The sequence below is a fragment of the Crocuta crocuta genome, unplaced genomic scaffold (genome assembly GCF_008692635.1).
Source record: "Crocuta crocuta isolate KB4526 unplaced genomic scaffold, BGI_CrCroc_1.0 scaffold68, whole genome shotgun sequence".
Taxonomy (NCBI): domain Eukaryota; kingdom Metazoa; phylum Chordata; class Mammalia; order Carnivora; family Hyaenidae; genus Crocuta; species Crocuta crocuta.
In genome coordinates, this window is record NW_027532426.1 from 638,755 (window position 1) to 652,712 (window position 13,958).

The window sequence follows — 13,958 nt, forward strand, 5'->3', positions numbered from 1 at the left end:
CCCCCCTTTCCCCATCCCCTGCCATTCCCTTCCCCAAGCCTTGGCTCCTCTTTCCCTTAAATGTCCCCAACCACCACCCCTCTCCCCCTAGAACGTGTTTGAGCCAAAGCCATCAGTGCCCGAGTACAAGGTGGCCTCCGTGGGGGGGTCCCGCTGCCTCCTCCTCCACTACAGCGTCCCCAAGGCCGTGTGGGACGGCCTCATCCTCCTCGCCACCTTCTACGTTGCGGTCACCGTTCCCTACAATGTCTGCTTCTTGGGCGATGACGACACCCCCATCACTTCCCGACACACCCTTGTCAGCGATATCGCCGTGGAGATGCTCTTCATCCTGGGTTAGACCCTCTGCCCCACATACCCTGGCGGGTGGGCTGGAGGGACCCACTCATCCAACCTTTGCTTGGTCCTGGGCCTGCAGTACCCAGGCATTCAGAGCCCAACCGTTTCTGGATCTTTAAGTCCTAATGGTCCATGTGCCCTGATTCCTGACCCCTTCAGCCTTCCGCCTTTAGACCACTCCTCCCTAAAGACCAACCAGAAGCCCAATCTATCTTCCTCTTCCCCGCCTCCACCTCCATTCTGGGTCACAGGCTTGTTCCCAGCTTACTCAGTTCCTTGGGCTCTCAGCCTGCTGCTAGGCACAAAGCCCCCTAGGAACGAACAGCCTCTTGCACCCCCAGATATCATCCTGAACTTCCGCACCACCTATGTGTCCCAGTCCGGCCAGGTGGTCTCTGCTCCTCGTTCCATTGGCCTTCACTACCTGGCCACCTGGTTCTTTGTTGACCTTATTGCTGCTCTGCCTTTTGACCTGCTTTATGTCTTCAACATCACCGTGGTGAGTGACCCCCGTGCCACCCTGCAGCCCAGCCTCCCAAACTCAGCACAGCATCTCCTACTAAGGGACCGACCCCAACTCGGACTCAGTCCTTCCCATCCATCCATCTGCAAGTAGTTGTCAGGCACCTGCTGCGGGCTGCCCAGACGGAGCTGGGAGGGTCTGTGCTCTCAGGGAGCTCAGCTCACAATCACTGAGGGAAGCTGAGACAAATGAAAAGCTAACTAGGGCTACCAAGGCGGCATTGGGCTGATGCCAAATGAGTGGTACTTTTCACATTTTTATTTAACAAACAACTGATGAGCATTTAGCTGTCTGCAAAGCACTGTGTGGAGCATGGTCACTGTGGGGAAAAGGGACAAGGATTCAGCCTCCAGGCAGCTAAGCTGGTGAGGGGGCAGGACTGTTGGAGGGGACAGCAGGAACAGAAGAGGTGAATGGAGAGGAAGACGCGGCCCAGGTGTGGCTGGGGGCTGGGCAGGAGCTCGCCGACCTTGCGGTTCCAGGCAGGAAAGTGGGCATGTGTACAAATGATCTGAAATCTAGCCAGCACCGGGGAGGCCAAAGCACTGCGATTGGAGAAAGGCCAGGGGTGGTCTGGGAAGGATTCCTGCAGGAGACGGAGCAGAGCTAGACCCTCGAAGAGAGCAGGATTTGGCTGGCAGAAGGTGGGGAGAGAGCATCTGTGGGGGAGCACTGTAAGCCAAGATGAGGAGGAAGAGGCTGTGGGGTGGATGTGGAGGCAGACAGTGCCAGGACCGGGGTCCTCTCAGCTCCCCGAGGACTGCCTGGAGGTGCCCGGTGTGGTCAGCTCTGCACCCAGCCAGCAGATAGTAGGTGCTCTCATTCCGGGGAGTCCCACCCTGTGTCCCCAGACCCCCTTGACTGTTGGGTGGGGAGGTGGAGAGCAGTTTCCCTGTGCGCTCCTCTCTCTGCCACACTCAGCTATAGTGGGAAACCACCTACACGCAGCCGGATTTAACTAGCCGCCAACGGGCTGTGGGCCTCTTCTCCTGTCTGTGTACACGTGTGTGCACACTCCCACACACGTGCATGTGTGTATGTCTGCCCTGAGGCTCCGGCCACTCCGGGCAGAGCTACCCACCCCTCCCTGTGACTGCACTCTCCCATCCCATGCCCACCAGGCTGTGTCAGGCAGCCAGACAGCTGTCGTGGGGGGAACTGCAGAGAAGACCCTGTCTCTTGTCCCAGACAGTCCCCTTCCTGTGATACCTTAAGGAGCACCTTACATTTACTAAGTCCTTTCACCCACGTTACCACATAGGAGCCTCACAATAACCCTTCGGGGAAGATTCTCTTTTTCAGAGGTAGATGCAAAGGATCAGAGAGGTTAAGTGACTTGCAGCAGGTCACACAGCTAGCCGTGGCAGGCAGGAGATTGGAACCAGGACTCTGGACTCCTAGTCTATTCCTCTTTCTAACATATCACCCCGGTTTTCAGGAACCCCAGGCACCCAAGTAGATGATGTGGCAGAAGGGGAGAGGAGCAGCAGTGTGGGGCTGGAAGGAGGCAGAGCAAAGATAGAGCATGAGTAGGCACTGGCAGAGCTGTGGACTTGAAGGAGCCAGGCCTGGGACATTCTGGTCCAAGGAGAAGGAGAGGAGGGCCCCAAGGGAGTGGGGCGCAGGGGCAGGTGACTAGGAGAAGCCCTGAAGGACTCAAGTTTGGAAGCAGAAGCTCTGGGAGCTGGAGGCAGGCGTTAAGCCCTGGAAAGGGTCCATGTGGAGGAAGCAGGGCCACCTCCTTTCCAGCTCCTTCACCTAAAATTAGAGAAAAGGACAGGAGGTGGCTCAGGAGCCGTGCCAGGCCAGGGCTATGGGGGATGCTGATGGAGGCTTCTGAAAAGGCCTTCATTCCAAGTTCCCCAGGCGCTGCCCCAGAGCCCCCAGCCCTAGCTTCCAAGCTGCCCCCACCCAGCGTAGTGAGAGGGTAAGTTTCCGTACCTGCCCCTCACCTCCAGGATTTGCAGGGTTAACCGAAGCACTGATGACCACAGAGAAAACGGTCACAGCGGTAATATTAGCTAACACTTACAGGATGCTTACTAGGTGCCACCAGCTCCATAACCCCTACCGAAGCCCCACGACGGCCGAGACCTTGAAACCCAGGCTCCCTCAGTTCCTGCTCTCCTTCCCTCAACACTTTAGTGTGGCCCCATCTGCAGCTCACCCGCCACGGCAAGGGTCCCTAACCTTCCCCAGTCCTTAGGCCTCTTGCTTCTTCCCACCTTACTTTGCTACTCTGCATGTCGAGAGTGGCTCTCATCACAATTGCTGTCATCGCCAACAACCAGTTCTCGTCCACAGCTGGTTGTGCCTCAGACTCTGGGGGGCTTCAAGCAGGGGCCAGAGATCATTCTGTCTGTTCCCCTGCCTCTGAGCCTTAGTTTACTCATCTGAAAACTGGAACAATGATGATCATTGAACTGAAGGCAGGAGTTTTTCGTGAGGATTTTAAGTGCTTAGCCCAGTGCCTGACGCATATATAGTAAGTACTTACATAAGTAAGCAAGGACACTTACAGCATTAGCCTTTACTGCTTTTAGTATTATTCTCTCCCCACCACATTCCCTGGTCACTTTCTCAGGGCAGCAGGGACATTTTTCCCTGCTGCGGCTTCCCCTGGCTCCAGGGCATCTGGTGAGAAGGCTCTGGGAGGGGACGCGGGGGCTCCAAGGAGGTGTGCCTGTCGACAGCCTCCCCCACCGCACTCCCGCAGACCTCGCTGGTGCACCTTCTGAAGACAGTGCGGCTGCTGCGGCTGCTGCGGCTGCTGCAGAAGCTGGAGCGGTACTCACAGTGCAGCGCCGTGGTCCTCACGCTGCTCATGTCCGTCTTCGCGCTCCTCGCCCACTGGATGGCCTGTGTCTGGTACGTCATCGGGCGCCGGGAGATGGAGGCCAATGACCCGCTGCTTTGGGACATCGGTGAGCCACCGGCCCCAGGCTTTTCACTGACACCCATCCACCTGCCCTGTCCACTCGGGCCCCCAGGCCAATGCCTCCTCCAGCGCCACACCTACCACCCCACATTCTTCCCTTCATCCAGCAAGCGTGCACTGAGCTCTTTCTGGGTCAGGTGCGGGAGTGCAGAAGTGAAGGCAAGGGGCCTGCCTGGGTGGGCAGACCTCACAGCCTAGCAGCGGAGCAAGAGCAGCGACAGGCAATCAAAGCAGTACAGGAAGCACTCTCATGGTCAGGAGGGTCTTTAGGGCGGAGGTAGGGCTCCCTCTCCCCAGACCCTTTCAGTGGCTCTCCACTGCCCTCAAAATAAAGTCCACACTCAATCCCCACCCTGCAGAGCCCTGCTGCCTTCTCTCTCCCCACCTGGCTTCCCTTTCTTCCCTGTGCCCTGTGCTGCAGCCAGGCTGGCCTCCTTCCAGGCCCCGGGATGTGCTGCTTTCTCACAACGGCCTTGAGCATGTTTTCCTCTTGGGAATCTTCTCCCTTTTGTTTTCTCTCCCTTCTTCCCCTAGGTGACCTTTCTATGCCTTGCAATCTCAACTAAGCTAACTCTCCCTAACCCATTAAGGCTCCTAGGACGACCCGTACTGCCATTTTGGTAGCTCACTGCCCACCTGTCATTTATTTCACCTGTCTTTCCCCTCCAGACACCAGGGCAGGGAATTCTCCCTGGGTGGGTGGGTCAAGTGCCAGCACCTTGTCCACAGGGATGCTCAAGAAACTATTAGAGAGGGAGAAGGGTCCCCCCAGTCAGCAACTTAGGAAGTTTACAGCTGTAACCAGTTCTCTGTGGGGAGTCCCAGGCTGCTCCTCACATTTTCTGTGCTTGCGGGTGCAAACCTCCCGTCGCTTCTGTAAATACTTGCCCAAGGTCAAGCGCAGGCAGCTCAGGGAAGGCCAGCTCTCCACCACCTGGGCCGCTGCTCCTTGCCTCCTTCCACCCCCCAGGCTGGTTGCACGAGCTGGGCAAGCGGCTGGAGGAGCCCTACGTCAACGGCTCGGCGGGCGGCCCATCGCGGCGCAGTGCCTACATCGCTGCCCTCTACTTCACTCTGAGCAGCCTCACCAGCGTGGGCTTTGGCAACGTGTGCGCCAACACGGACGCGGAGAAGATCTTCTCCATCTGCACCATGCTCATAGGCGGTGAGGCCGGGCCCGCCAAGCCCCGGGGTGGCCCTGCTAAGCCCAGCGCAGAGATGGGGAAACAGGCTCAGAGAAGGCAAGATGTCCACCCATGTCCAGACAGTCGTGCATTCATTCATAGCCGGTTCCTCAGCACCTACTACATGCTGGCCCCGGGGGACCATGCTGGCCTTTTGCAAAGGGAATGGGAAACCCAAGTTCATGACCTAGGTGGAGGGCAGGAGCGGAGCATCAGGTCTGGCTGTTCCCTGCGCCAACTCAAGCCCACTGGCTCTTCTGCCTGCCCTCCGCAGGAGCCCAGAGCCGGCCAGGGGCAGGGTGGGTCTGGGGACGGGGGAGGCGGCGGGAGAGGTGGCCGTCCCTAACCGGTTGTCCGCTGCCGCCGCTGCAGCGCTGATGCACGCCGTGGTGTTCGGGAACGTGACGGCCATCATCCAGCGCATGTACTCGCGCCGTTCGCTCTACCACAGCCGCATGAAGGACCTCAAGGACTTCATCCGCGTGCACCGGCTGCCGCGGCCACTCAAGCAGCGCATGCTCGAGTCCTTCCAGACCACGTGGGCTGTCAACAGCGGCATCGACGCCAACGAGGTAGTGCGTCCATCCCCGGCGCGTGGGGGCAGAGTGGGAGAGGGGTCGCGCATCTCCGGGGTTGGAATGGAGGCACCTGGGGTCCCGGGAGGCGCAGCCCTGCTCAAAGGGGCACGCACCCACCCAAATCCACATCCCTTTTCCTTTGCACTAGAACAAGGGAGCTAGGGGGGCTCAGGCCTTAGCTAATGCCCCCCAACCGCCGGCCAGCCTTTGCTGAGCACTTGCTTTGGGCCAGCCTTTGTGCGGGACACAGGGAGCTCAGAGATGATGACACTCAGCCCTTGTCCTGAGGGAGACACCAGTTGGGTGAAGGAGGCAGACAGGTAAACAAATAATTACGCAGTGAATAGGACTCTGCTGGAGGAATGGCAGAGCAATTAGGGGACGTTGTGTCTGGGCCTAGAGGAGTCAGGGAAGGGGGCACAGAAGAGGGGACACTGTGAGGGGCAAGAAGGAAATCAGCCTACTACCAGAGGTCATTCCAGGCAGAAAGAGCAGTAGGAAGACAGTTCCGGAAATGTTGACACAAAAGAGGAGGGGAGTTCAGGGAACTGAAAGTCAAGTCAGTGGCCTTTAGGACCGGGTGTGTGAGTGCTGTGCAGGGGAGGAAGGGGACAGGAGTGCAAGAGACAGGGCTGGGGAGGCGGGTCAGCCCAGCTTATGGGTGGTCTTGAACTTAGATTGTATTCTGCACAACTTTCAGGCTGGGCAGTGGCCTGAGGACCTAGGAGGTATTTCTGAGAGCAGGAACCAGAGGGCCTGGTGATTAGCTCTTTGCAGGAGAGGAGCTCAGAATGAGTCCCAGGTCCCTGGTTTGGGCAAAGAGGCATGATGGAGGCCTCACAGGAGGAAGGTTGGATTTAGGGCTGAAAATGAAAGTCCAGGCCATGATGAGAGTGTGGTGCTTGTGAGAGATCCAGGTGGAGGTTGCTCCACAGGTAGTTGAAAATACAGATCTAGACCCATAGGTAGGGCTCCAGGCTCACAGGGAGTAGGGAAGTCATGGAGCTGGTTGCCATGGTGCAGGCAAAAAATGGAAAGTTAGAAAAGGAGCCTGGGGAGGAAATGGGGTCAAGAGGGAGAGGTCAGCAAGCCCAAGTGGCCTGGGGGCCTCCGTGAGATGAGGATGGAACTATGCACATTGTATGGCTCTTCAAAGATCATTGGTAGTGTCCAAGATCTTGTGTAACCCTGCATTTTACAGATGGGGATATTGAGGCCCAGAGAGAGCAAATGGATTGCCCAAGGTTCACAAGGTTTAGAGGCAGAGCTGGAAACTTCTAGTTTCCTGACTCCCAGTTGAAAGCCTACCCACCAGGGCTGATCCTTGTATGGGGTTGAGTAACCAAGGTCATATGTGAGTGACCACTGTGTGTAGTCATAGGCAGTGGACATGTAGGGAAAGGCTTAGTCCCTGCACCATAACTTGGGTTGAGAGGTCCACACACAAGCAAAATTGAGGTTTGATACACACACGGAGGTCTTCTTGAAGGTCAAACACAGGTAACTTCAAAGCAAAAGGCAAGTTGGAGTTTTCTCCTTGGAGACAGCTCAGCACATTTGTAGAACTCAAGTAGCAGCTGCGGGGGGATGGCCAGAATGACCTATGCCCCTTATGCAGTTACTGCGTGACTTCCCAGACGAGCTGAGAGCTGACATCGCTATGCACCTGAATCGGGAGATCCTGCAGCTGCCGCTGTTTGGAGCAGCGAGCAGAGGCTGCCTGCGGGCCCTCTCCCTGCACATCAAGACCTCGTTCTGCGCTCCAGGCGAGTACCTGTTGCGCCGTGGGGACGCCCTGCAGGCACACTACTACGTTTGCTCCGGCTCGCTTGAGGTGCTTCGAGACAACATGGTGCTGGCCATCCTGGGTGAGGATCCCACCACCACCTACTTACTACCTACCCCAGAACCTGCCCCCAGAGGCATTGGGTGTGGCCAGGAATCTAGGGCCTGGGATACCCCTGGTGGATATGTGGAATTCCTGCTGAGGGATCCTCTTTCCTGGGCCCTTCACCTTGCTACCATCCCCTTTTGACCATACCCTCAGATTCTCCCCTAATCCTATTGGCCATCAACCCATCAACCCTTCCCCAGTGACTCTCCCCTAACTCAATGGATGCTTTCCCACCGCACCATCTCCCAACTCCATTGACTCTTCCCCATTGACCCTCAACTCCATTGACCTGTACCCTTTAGCTGACCCCTCTGGCCATTCTTTTTTTTTTTTTTTTAATTTTTTTATTTATTTCTAGGAGAGAGAGAGAGAGAGACAGCATGAGCAGGGGAGGGTCAGAGAGAGAGGGAGACACAGACTCTGAAACAGGCTCCAGGCTCTGAGCTGGCAGTCAGCACAGAGCCCGACGCGGGGCTCGAACCCACGAACCGCGAGATCATGACCTAAGCGAAAGTCGGACGCTTAACCGACTAAGCCACCCAGGCGCCCCCCCTCTGGCCATTCTTTACTGATCATCTAGTTCCATTGGTTATACTGACATCCCCCATTGACTGTCTCCCAATGTCATCAGTCACTCTCCACTGACTTTTTCCCAACTCCGTTGATTATTTCCACCAATCCTATTGATTGACCCACCTTCAACCGCCCTTCAAACACACTAACTATCCTTCAAATCCAATGACCACCTCCCGCTGATATCCTCTTGGTCCTTCTGCCCCAGCTGACTATCCCCATCCCTTACTCCACAGGGAAGGGGGACCTGATTGGGGCAGATATCCCTGAGCCGGGGCAGGAGCCTGGGTCAGGGGCAGTCCCAAGCTACGTGCTGAAGACCAGCGCTGACGTGAAGGCATTGACCTACTGTGGCCTGCAGCAGCTGAGCAGCAGAGGGCTGGCTGAGGTCCTGAGACTCTATCCTGAGTATGGGGCTGCCTTCCGGGCTGGCCTGCCCCGGGACCTCACCTTCAACCTGCGCCAGGGCTCTGACACCAATGTATGTAGACCCCCTATGGCCTCCATCTCTTCTGAGGTCCCCTCCTTCAGAGCAGACCTCCCCCATCCCAAGAGAGAGCCTCATGCACCTCCTTCCACCCTGAAAACATCATTTCTCAACCCCAGGCACCCCCTTCCATTGCCTCTTCCACGCTTAACAGCTTCCACCCCCACCTGACCCTTCTCCATTGGCCATCACCCAACCCCATGGACCATCTCTCACCACTTCTACTTCCAACTCCTCTGACCCATCATTTCCTGTTGGCCACCCCTCAGCCTCACCCCAGGCCCCTCAGAGGGCCCTCACTTTGGAAACAGTCCCCCTCATGTGCTCCTCCTCCATCACGTCCCTCTCTCAACTGGGCATCATCTCCTGGGTTTCCTCTTCGGCACTCACCAAATACTTCCTGACCCCATTTTGGCTTAGCCTCTGGGCTAGGTCTACAGTTTACACCCTAGGCCTTTGCCTTTCACTGCTTTTCAGACTTACTTTGCCACTCAGACATCTCTGAGTTGGAGTTGGAAGTATCTCTGACTCAATTCCACAAAAAAGGCCCCACATTCTCAAAGCCCACAGCACTGATGGGGAGGACTAGGAAGAGCTGCGCCAGGAGGGGGGGAGGTGTGAGTCAGCTTGAATCCCCCTATGTCCCCGCAGGGCCTCAACCGCTTTTCCCGTTCTCCTCGCCTCTCCCAGGTAACACCATCTTCCTGGGGTGGGGGTGGGGGGGTGTTGAGTTTGCATGGGCGAGTCTGGGAGCTGGGGGCACCTTTCCGTGGCTCTTCTGCTGCAGGGAGAAGTTGGGGGGGATGGGTGGCTGCCTCTGCCAGCGAAGGCTGTTGCTTAACGAAGGGGCCTATTGTTCACTGTCCTGACATCAGCTGCCCTCTGCCCACAGCCCCGCTCTGAAAGCCTTGGCTCCTCCTCAGACAAGACCCTGCCATCCATCACGGAGGCCGAGACTGGGGTGGAGTCTGGGGGTGGTTCTAGGCCCCGCCGGCCCCTCCTGCTGCCCAACCTCAGTCCAGCGCGGCCCCGGGGCTCCCTGGTCAGCCTCTTGGGCGAGGAGCTGCCCCCATTCTCAGCCCTTGTCTCCTCCCCTTCCCTGTCCCCGTTCCCTTCCCCTGCCCTGGCTGGCCGGGGCCACAGCCCCTCCCCTCATGGCCCCCCCAGGGGTTCTGCTGCCTGGAAGCCCCCCCAGCTTCTCATTCCCCCACTGGGAACCTTTGGACCTCCGGACCTCAGTCCCCGGTGAGACGCCAGCCTCCCCTGCCTTCCCCATACCCCTGCTGGCTTCCAGAACCTTCTCTGGGCTCCGTCCCCAGCCTTCCAACCAGTGCTCTTCCTAACTCTGCCCCATCTGCCCACCCGCCCTTCCTGATCCACCACACTTGCAACCCCACCCCTCTTTGACCGCTGCTCCTCCCCAGCTCCCTGGCACTGCTGTCCCCACTTACCCTCTGCCTGCTCTGCTCTGGCCCTTGCCCTCTACACATGGGACTGATGATCACTGCCCCCATCCCAGGATAGTGGATGGCATTGAGGACTCTGGCAGCACAGCGGAGGCCCCTACATTCCGGTTCAGCAGGAGGTCTGAGCACCCTCGGCCCTGCTCACAGGCCCCTCCTTCAGGTAAGGGCCAGCTGTAGGCTTCCCCTCCCAGTCGCCCATTCACCCGCCATCCATCCGTCCGTCCGTCCCTTCATCCGTCCATCCCATGTGTAGTAAGGGCTGATCATGTGCTGCGCTCTGAGCTGGGAAGACACAGATATATCAGACCTGGCCTGCACTCTTAGTGAGCCCCCAGTCTAGAGGGGGACACACCTGGGTCCTCAGATAAACGACTCCGGAACAGGGTGTTACATACCACAAACAAGACAGGAACAAGGCTCTGAGGTAGGACAGGAGGGCAGCCCTATCTGTCCTTCTCTGAGGAGGGGACACTTGCAATGGGTCTTAAAGGCTGGGTCGGAGTTTGAGGGGCGGAGCAAAGCAGCTGTTGGGATAAAGGGAGGGAAGAGGAGCATGTTGGGTTCAGATGCTAAAGAGAAGCTTTTGCATGTAGAGCTGGGGCAGGGGTGGGGGGAAAGGGCAGGGGAAGAGTCTGGGTTTCCCATCATCCTGAGCCGAGAGCTTCCTCTCCCCTTGTTCCCTGCCTGCCCAGCAATAGGAGGGGACCCAGCCCAAGCCGTAGAGTCCCATTCCTTGCACTCACCCTGCACCCATTCACCCCATTCTGGTTGCAGGGACCAGGCCCAGCCAGGAACTGGCCACCGAGGCTGAGGAGATAAAGGAAAAGGTCTGCAGGCTGAACCAGGAGGTAGGTTGGGGTTGACTCCTTCCCTCCGACCTTGGAAAATATCATTGGGATTGGTGATGTGCTTCATATATAAGAGCATTTCAGGGTTTGGAGCCAGAGTCCTGAGTCCACATATTCACACTAGCCGGGTGACCTTGGGTAAGTCCCACAACCACCCTAAACTTCAATTTCCTCATCTAAAAATGGGGATAATAACATGTTTTTGCCAGATGTTGAGGATGATGTAAGCCCATTCCCTGGCACAGGTAAGTATTCAGTGCCTGCTGCCTCCATCCTTTCCCGGCTGGCTCAGGCTATGTAGCCCAGAAAGAGAGTCTTTCCAACCTCCACCACCATGGGGTTCTCTCCTTTAGGGACCTGCCCCCTACCAAGTCCTTTTTCTTCCCCAGCCCTGGAAAGGGAATGCTCAGCAAACTTAGGGGGCAGAGGACAGGGAGGCAGAGAGGCCTTCCTCCCTGTGAGACCTGGATCCTAATGTCCAAACCCTGGTCAGGAAGAGCCCAGATCTTCTATGCCAAGGCTCTGCCTCTGCCTCCTCCCAGGAGATCTCTGAGCTGTCATCAGGGCACAGTCAGGCCCAACCCTTAGGGATTGGGCCTTCCCTGGGTTCTGATAAACATCACCTGCATCCCAGGAGGGCAGCCCCTGGGCTGGGCAGGCCCTGCAGCTGCGGGGCGGGACCAGGCCGTGTTCGGCAAGATGGAGGGCCCATCCTGCTCCGGCTCACTGTTCCATGTGGTGGCTCCCACACTTGAGTGTCTGTGGGCACCATTAAGATGCAGACTCTTGAACCTCACCTGATTTGGAATGGCTGGGGTTGGGCCTGGGAATCTGCATTTTGACAAGTTTCTCAGTTGATTCCACACCCCCTGAAGTTTGCAAAACACTGAATAGACACTTGAGCTTGTGTGCCGGGGTCACCTGAGAGTAAGGCTGTGGTGTCTGTCACTTCCAGCTTTGTGGCCTCTTTGAGCCCATTTTTCTGCCTCTTGTAAAGGTGGGGGAGAGGAGATAGCAATACCTGCTGCCCCCAAGCCTTTTTGGAAAGAGGCTGAGTGTTTGCATCTAGACAAAGATAACTCCTGCCCAGCCTTTTTCACCCAGGGGCCCTGAGCAGGAGTGGCTGGGAAAGAGTTCTGTAGACTGTGGAGGGGGGTGCACCTAGGAGAACGGTGATTGTTGTGGCATCTGGGGAAGAATTTGTTGTGGGTTTTTTTTTTTTTTAATTGAGAGACAGAACACAAGCAGGGGAGGGGCAGAGAGAGGGGAAAACACAGAATCCAAATAAGGCTCCAGGCTCTGAGCTGTCAGCACAGAGCCCAACACGGGGCTCCAACTCAGAAACTGCAAGATCATGACCTGAGCCGAAGTCGGACGCTTAACCGACTGAGCCACCCAGGTGTCCCCGATTTGTTGTGTTTTCAACAGATCTCCCGCCTCAACCAGGAAGTGTCTCAGCTGAGTCGGGAGCTTCGACACATCATGGGCCTGCTACAGGCCAGGCTGGGTCCCTCAGGCCACCCAGTACTCTCTGCTAGGCTCCCAGACCCTCCTGGTCCCCAGCTGAGGCCTCCGCGCATCTCACCCTGTCTATCTGGACCACCGCCCAGCCTCCAGGATACTACTCTTGCTGAGGTCCACTGCCCGGCCAGTGTGGGGACAGCAGAGATGGGGGCCGCCCCCCCCAACCTGAGGCTCTCCATGCTGTCCCCCTACCCCTCGGAGCCTGAGCCTCTGGGACCTTCCCCAGTGCCAGAGGCCCCATCCCCTACCCCAAGCCTCATGCAGCACAGCGTTCAGTCCAGGTCAGATACGTTCCACTGACCCTGGCCCTGGGCCCAGGCCTGTCTGGGGTGAGCACTGCTGCCTGCCATCCAGGGAGGGGCTGGGCCCCTTGGCCTTCTGCCTCCGGTCAGCAGCCACCGGCTGGTCTGGTTGGCTCTGCGTTCTCTGGACTTTTTAACAAAGCCTGGTCACTTCGGACCCTGATCCCTTTTCCAAACCTTCCCGTATCCTTCCCCTCTGTGAGGGGAGCTACCTGAGGCTGTGGAACCCAACACAGGCATGAGATGGAATGCAGTGCCGATCAGGCTGGGCAGATGACATATCCTGCTTTCTCCCCAGGACCTGGAGGCAGGTAGGTACGGGGAGCATCGGGGGCTGGGGCAGGGTCCCAGAACAAGCGCACGAAGACTGAGGCAAGAGCAGGCAGGATCTTGGTGTCTAAGAAAAGAGGGACAGATTGCAAATTCCACTACAGAGATAGCTAGGTGACATTGTGAGGCCTTCTGTCCCAGCCCCCGGGCTCTGCTGGAGACCTTGGAAATAATGTCACCTTGAGACGGCTAGGTTTGAGATCCCAGCAGGCAGGAGGGGCTCACCTCATCCCTCAGCCTACACAAGAAACAAATGGATGGCCCCCAGATAAGTATTCTTCAGTTCTCGCAGATTTTTTGTGTGTGTGGCAAAATACGAATGAGTTGCTGACAGTAAAAATCAGATTTCACATAAACATACAGATATTCCACTTTCTCTAAAAAATTTAGGGAGTTCTGGCAACCCTGGGCCAACATTCCACCTGGCAATAATCCACTGGCGTCGCGTGGCCATAGTCCTCTTGAGATGGAGGCTGCGCTCTCCACAGCCCCCATGTTTCTGGATCACCTCCAGACACCTAGCTAGCTTCCCTCATTTGACTTCTTTGTCTGGTCTCTGTAGGTATTTGGGTTTGCAGTTCCTGCCTTAGTGTATCCTCACCAGGTTCCTGTGCTTCAGAGTTCTTGGGCTTTCTGGGCCCAGAAAGGTCTGTTTCGACCCCTGGGTCTGTCAACATCTCCGTTTCTGTGTCTCCGCAGGCTGTCCCTGAAGGTGGTCTCTTCTGCGGCCAGCAACTTGAAACAGTCCCCACGGCACTCCCTACCCCTCCCCTCACCAGACCTCAGCCAAGCCTGTTCTTCCCGCACCCAACACGTTCTCGCTCAGGGCCCTGACTTCTCACAAACCCACCCTGGTCTCCAGTTCTCCTTTGCCACCCGACACCCAGGGCTCACTTTTGGATAGGAAATAAATGCTTTATTTTTGTAGTTGTTGGCTCTGGCTGTTTCTGGGGTTGGTCTGAGAGCTCCAGG

The 13,958-nt window shown here is 57.2% G+C and overlaps 1 protein-coding gene across 1 annotated transcript in view; it reads left to right on the forward strand.

Moving 5' to 3' along the window:
- KCNH4 (potassium voltage-gated channel subfamily H member 4) overlaps positions 1-13,887 on the forward strand; it is a 19,028-nt gene extending 5,141 nt beyond the window's left edge. Inside the window, exons 5-17 of the mRNA XM_077779131.1 lie at positions 92-335; positions 681-838; positions 3,579-3,786; positions 4,771-4,965; positions 5,357-5,556; positions 7,181-7,430; positions 8,266-8,510; positions 9,168-9,206; positions 9,409-9,761; positions 10,036-10,142; positions 10,757-10,830; positions 12,259-12,967; positions 13,686-13,887. Coding sequence (XP_077635257.1) covers positions 92-335; positions 681-838; positions 3,579-3,786; positions 4,771-4,965; positions 5,357-5,556; positions 7,181-7,430; positions 8,266-8,510; positions 9,168-9,206; positions 9,409-9,761; positions 10,036-10,142; positions 10,757-10,830; positions 12,259-12,654 — 2,469 coding nt within the window. The 3' untranslated portion in view covers positions 12,655-12,967; positions 13,686-13,887. The remainder of the gene's footprint in view (positions 1-91; positions 336-680; positions 839-3,578; positions 3,787-4,770; positions 4,966-5,356; positions 5,557-7,180; positions 7,431-8,265; positions 8,511-9,167; positions 9,207-9,408; positions 9,762-10,035; positions 10,143-10,756; positions 10,831-12,258; positions 12,968-13,685) is intronic.
- The last annotated feature ends 71 nt before the right edge of the window (positions 13,888-13,958 follow it).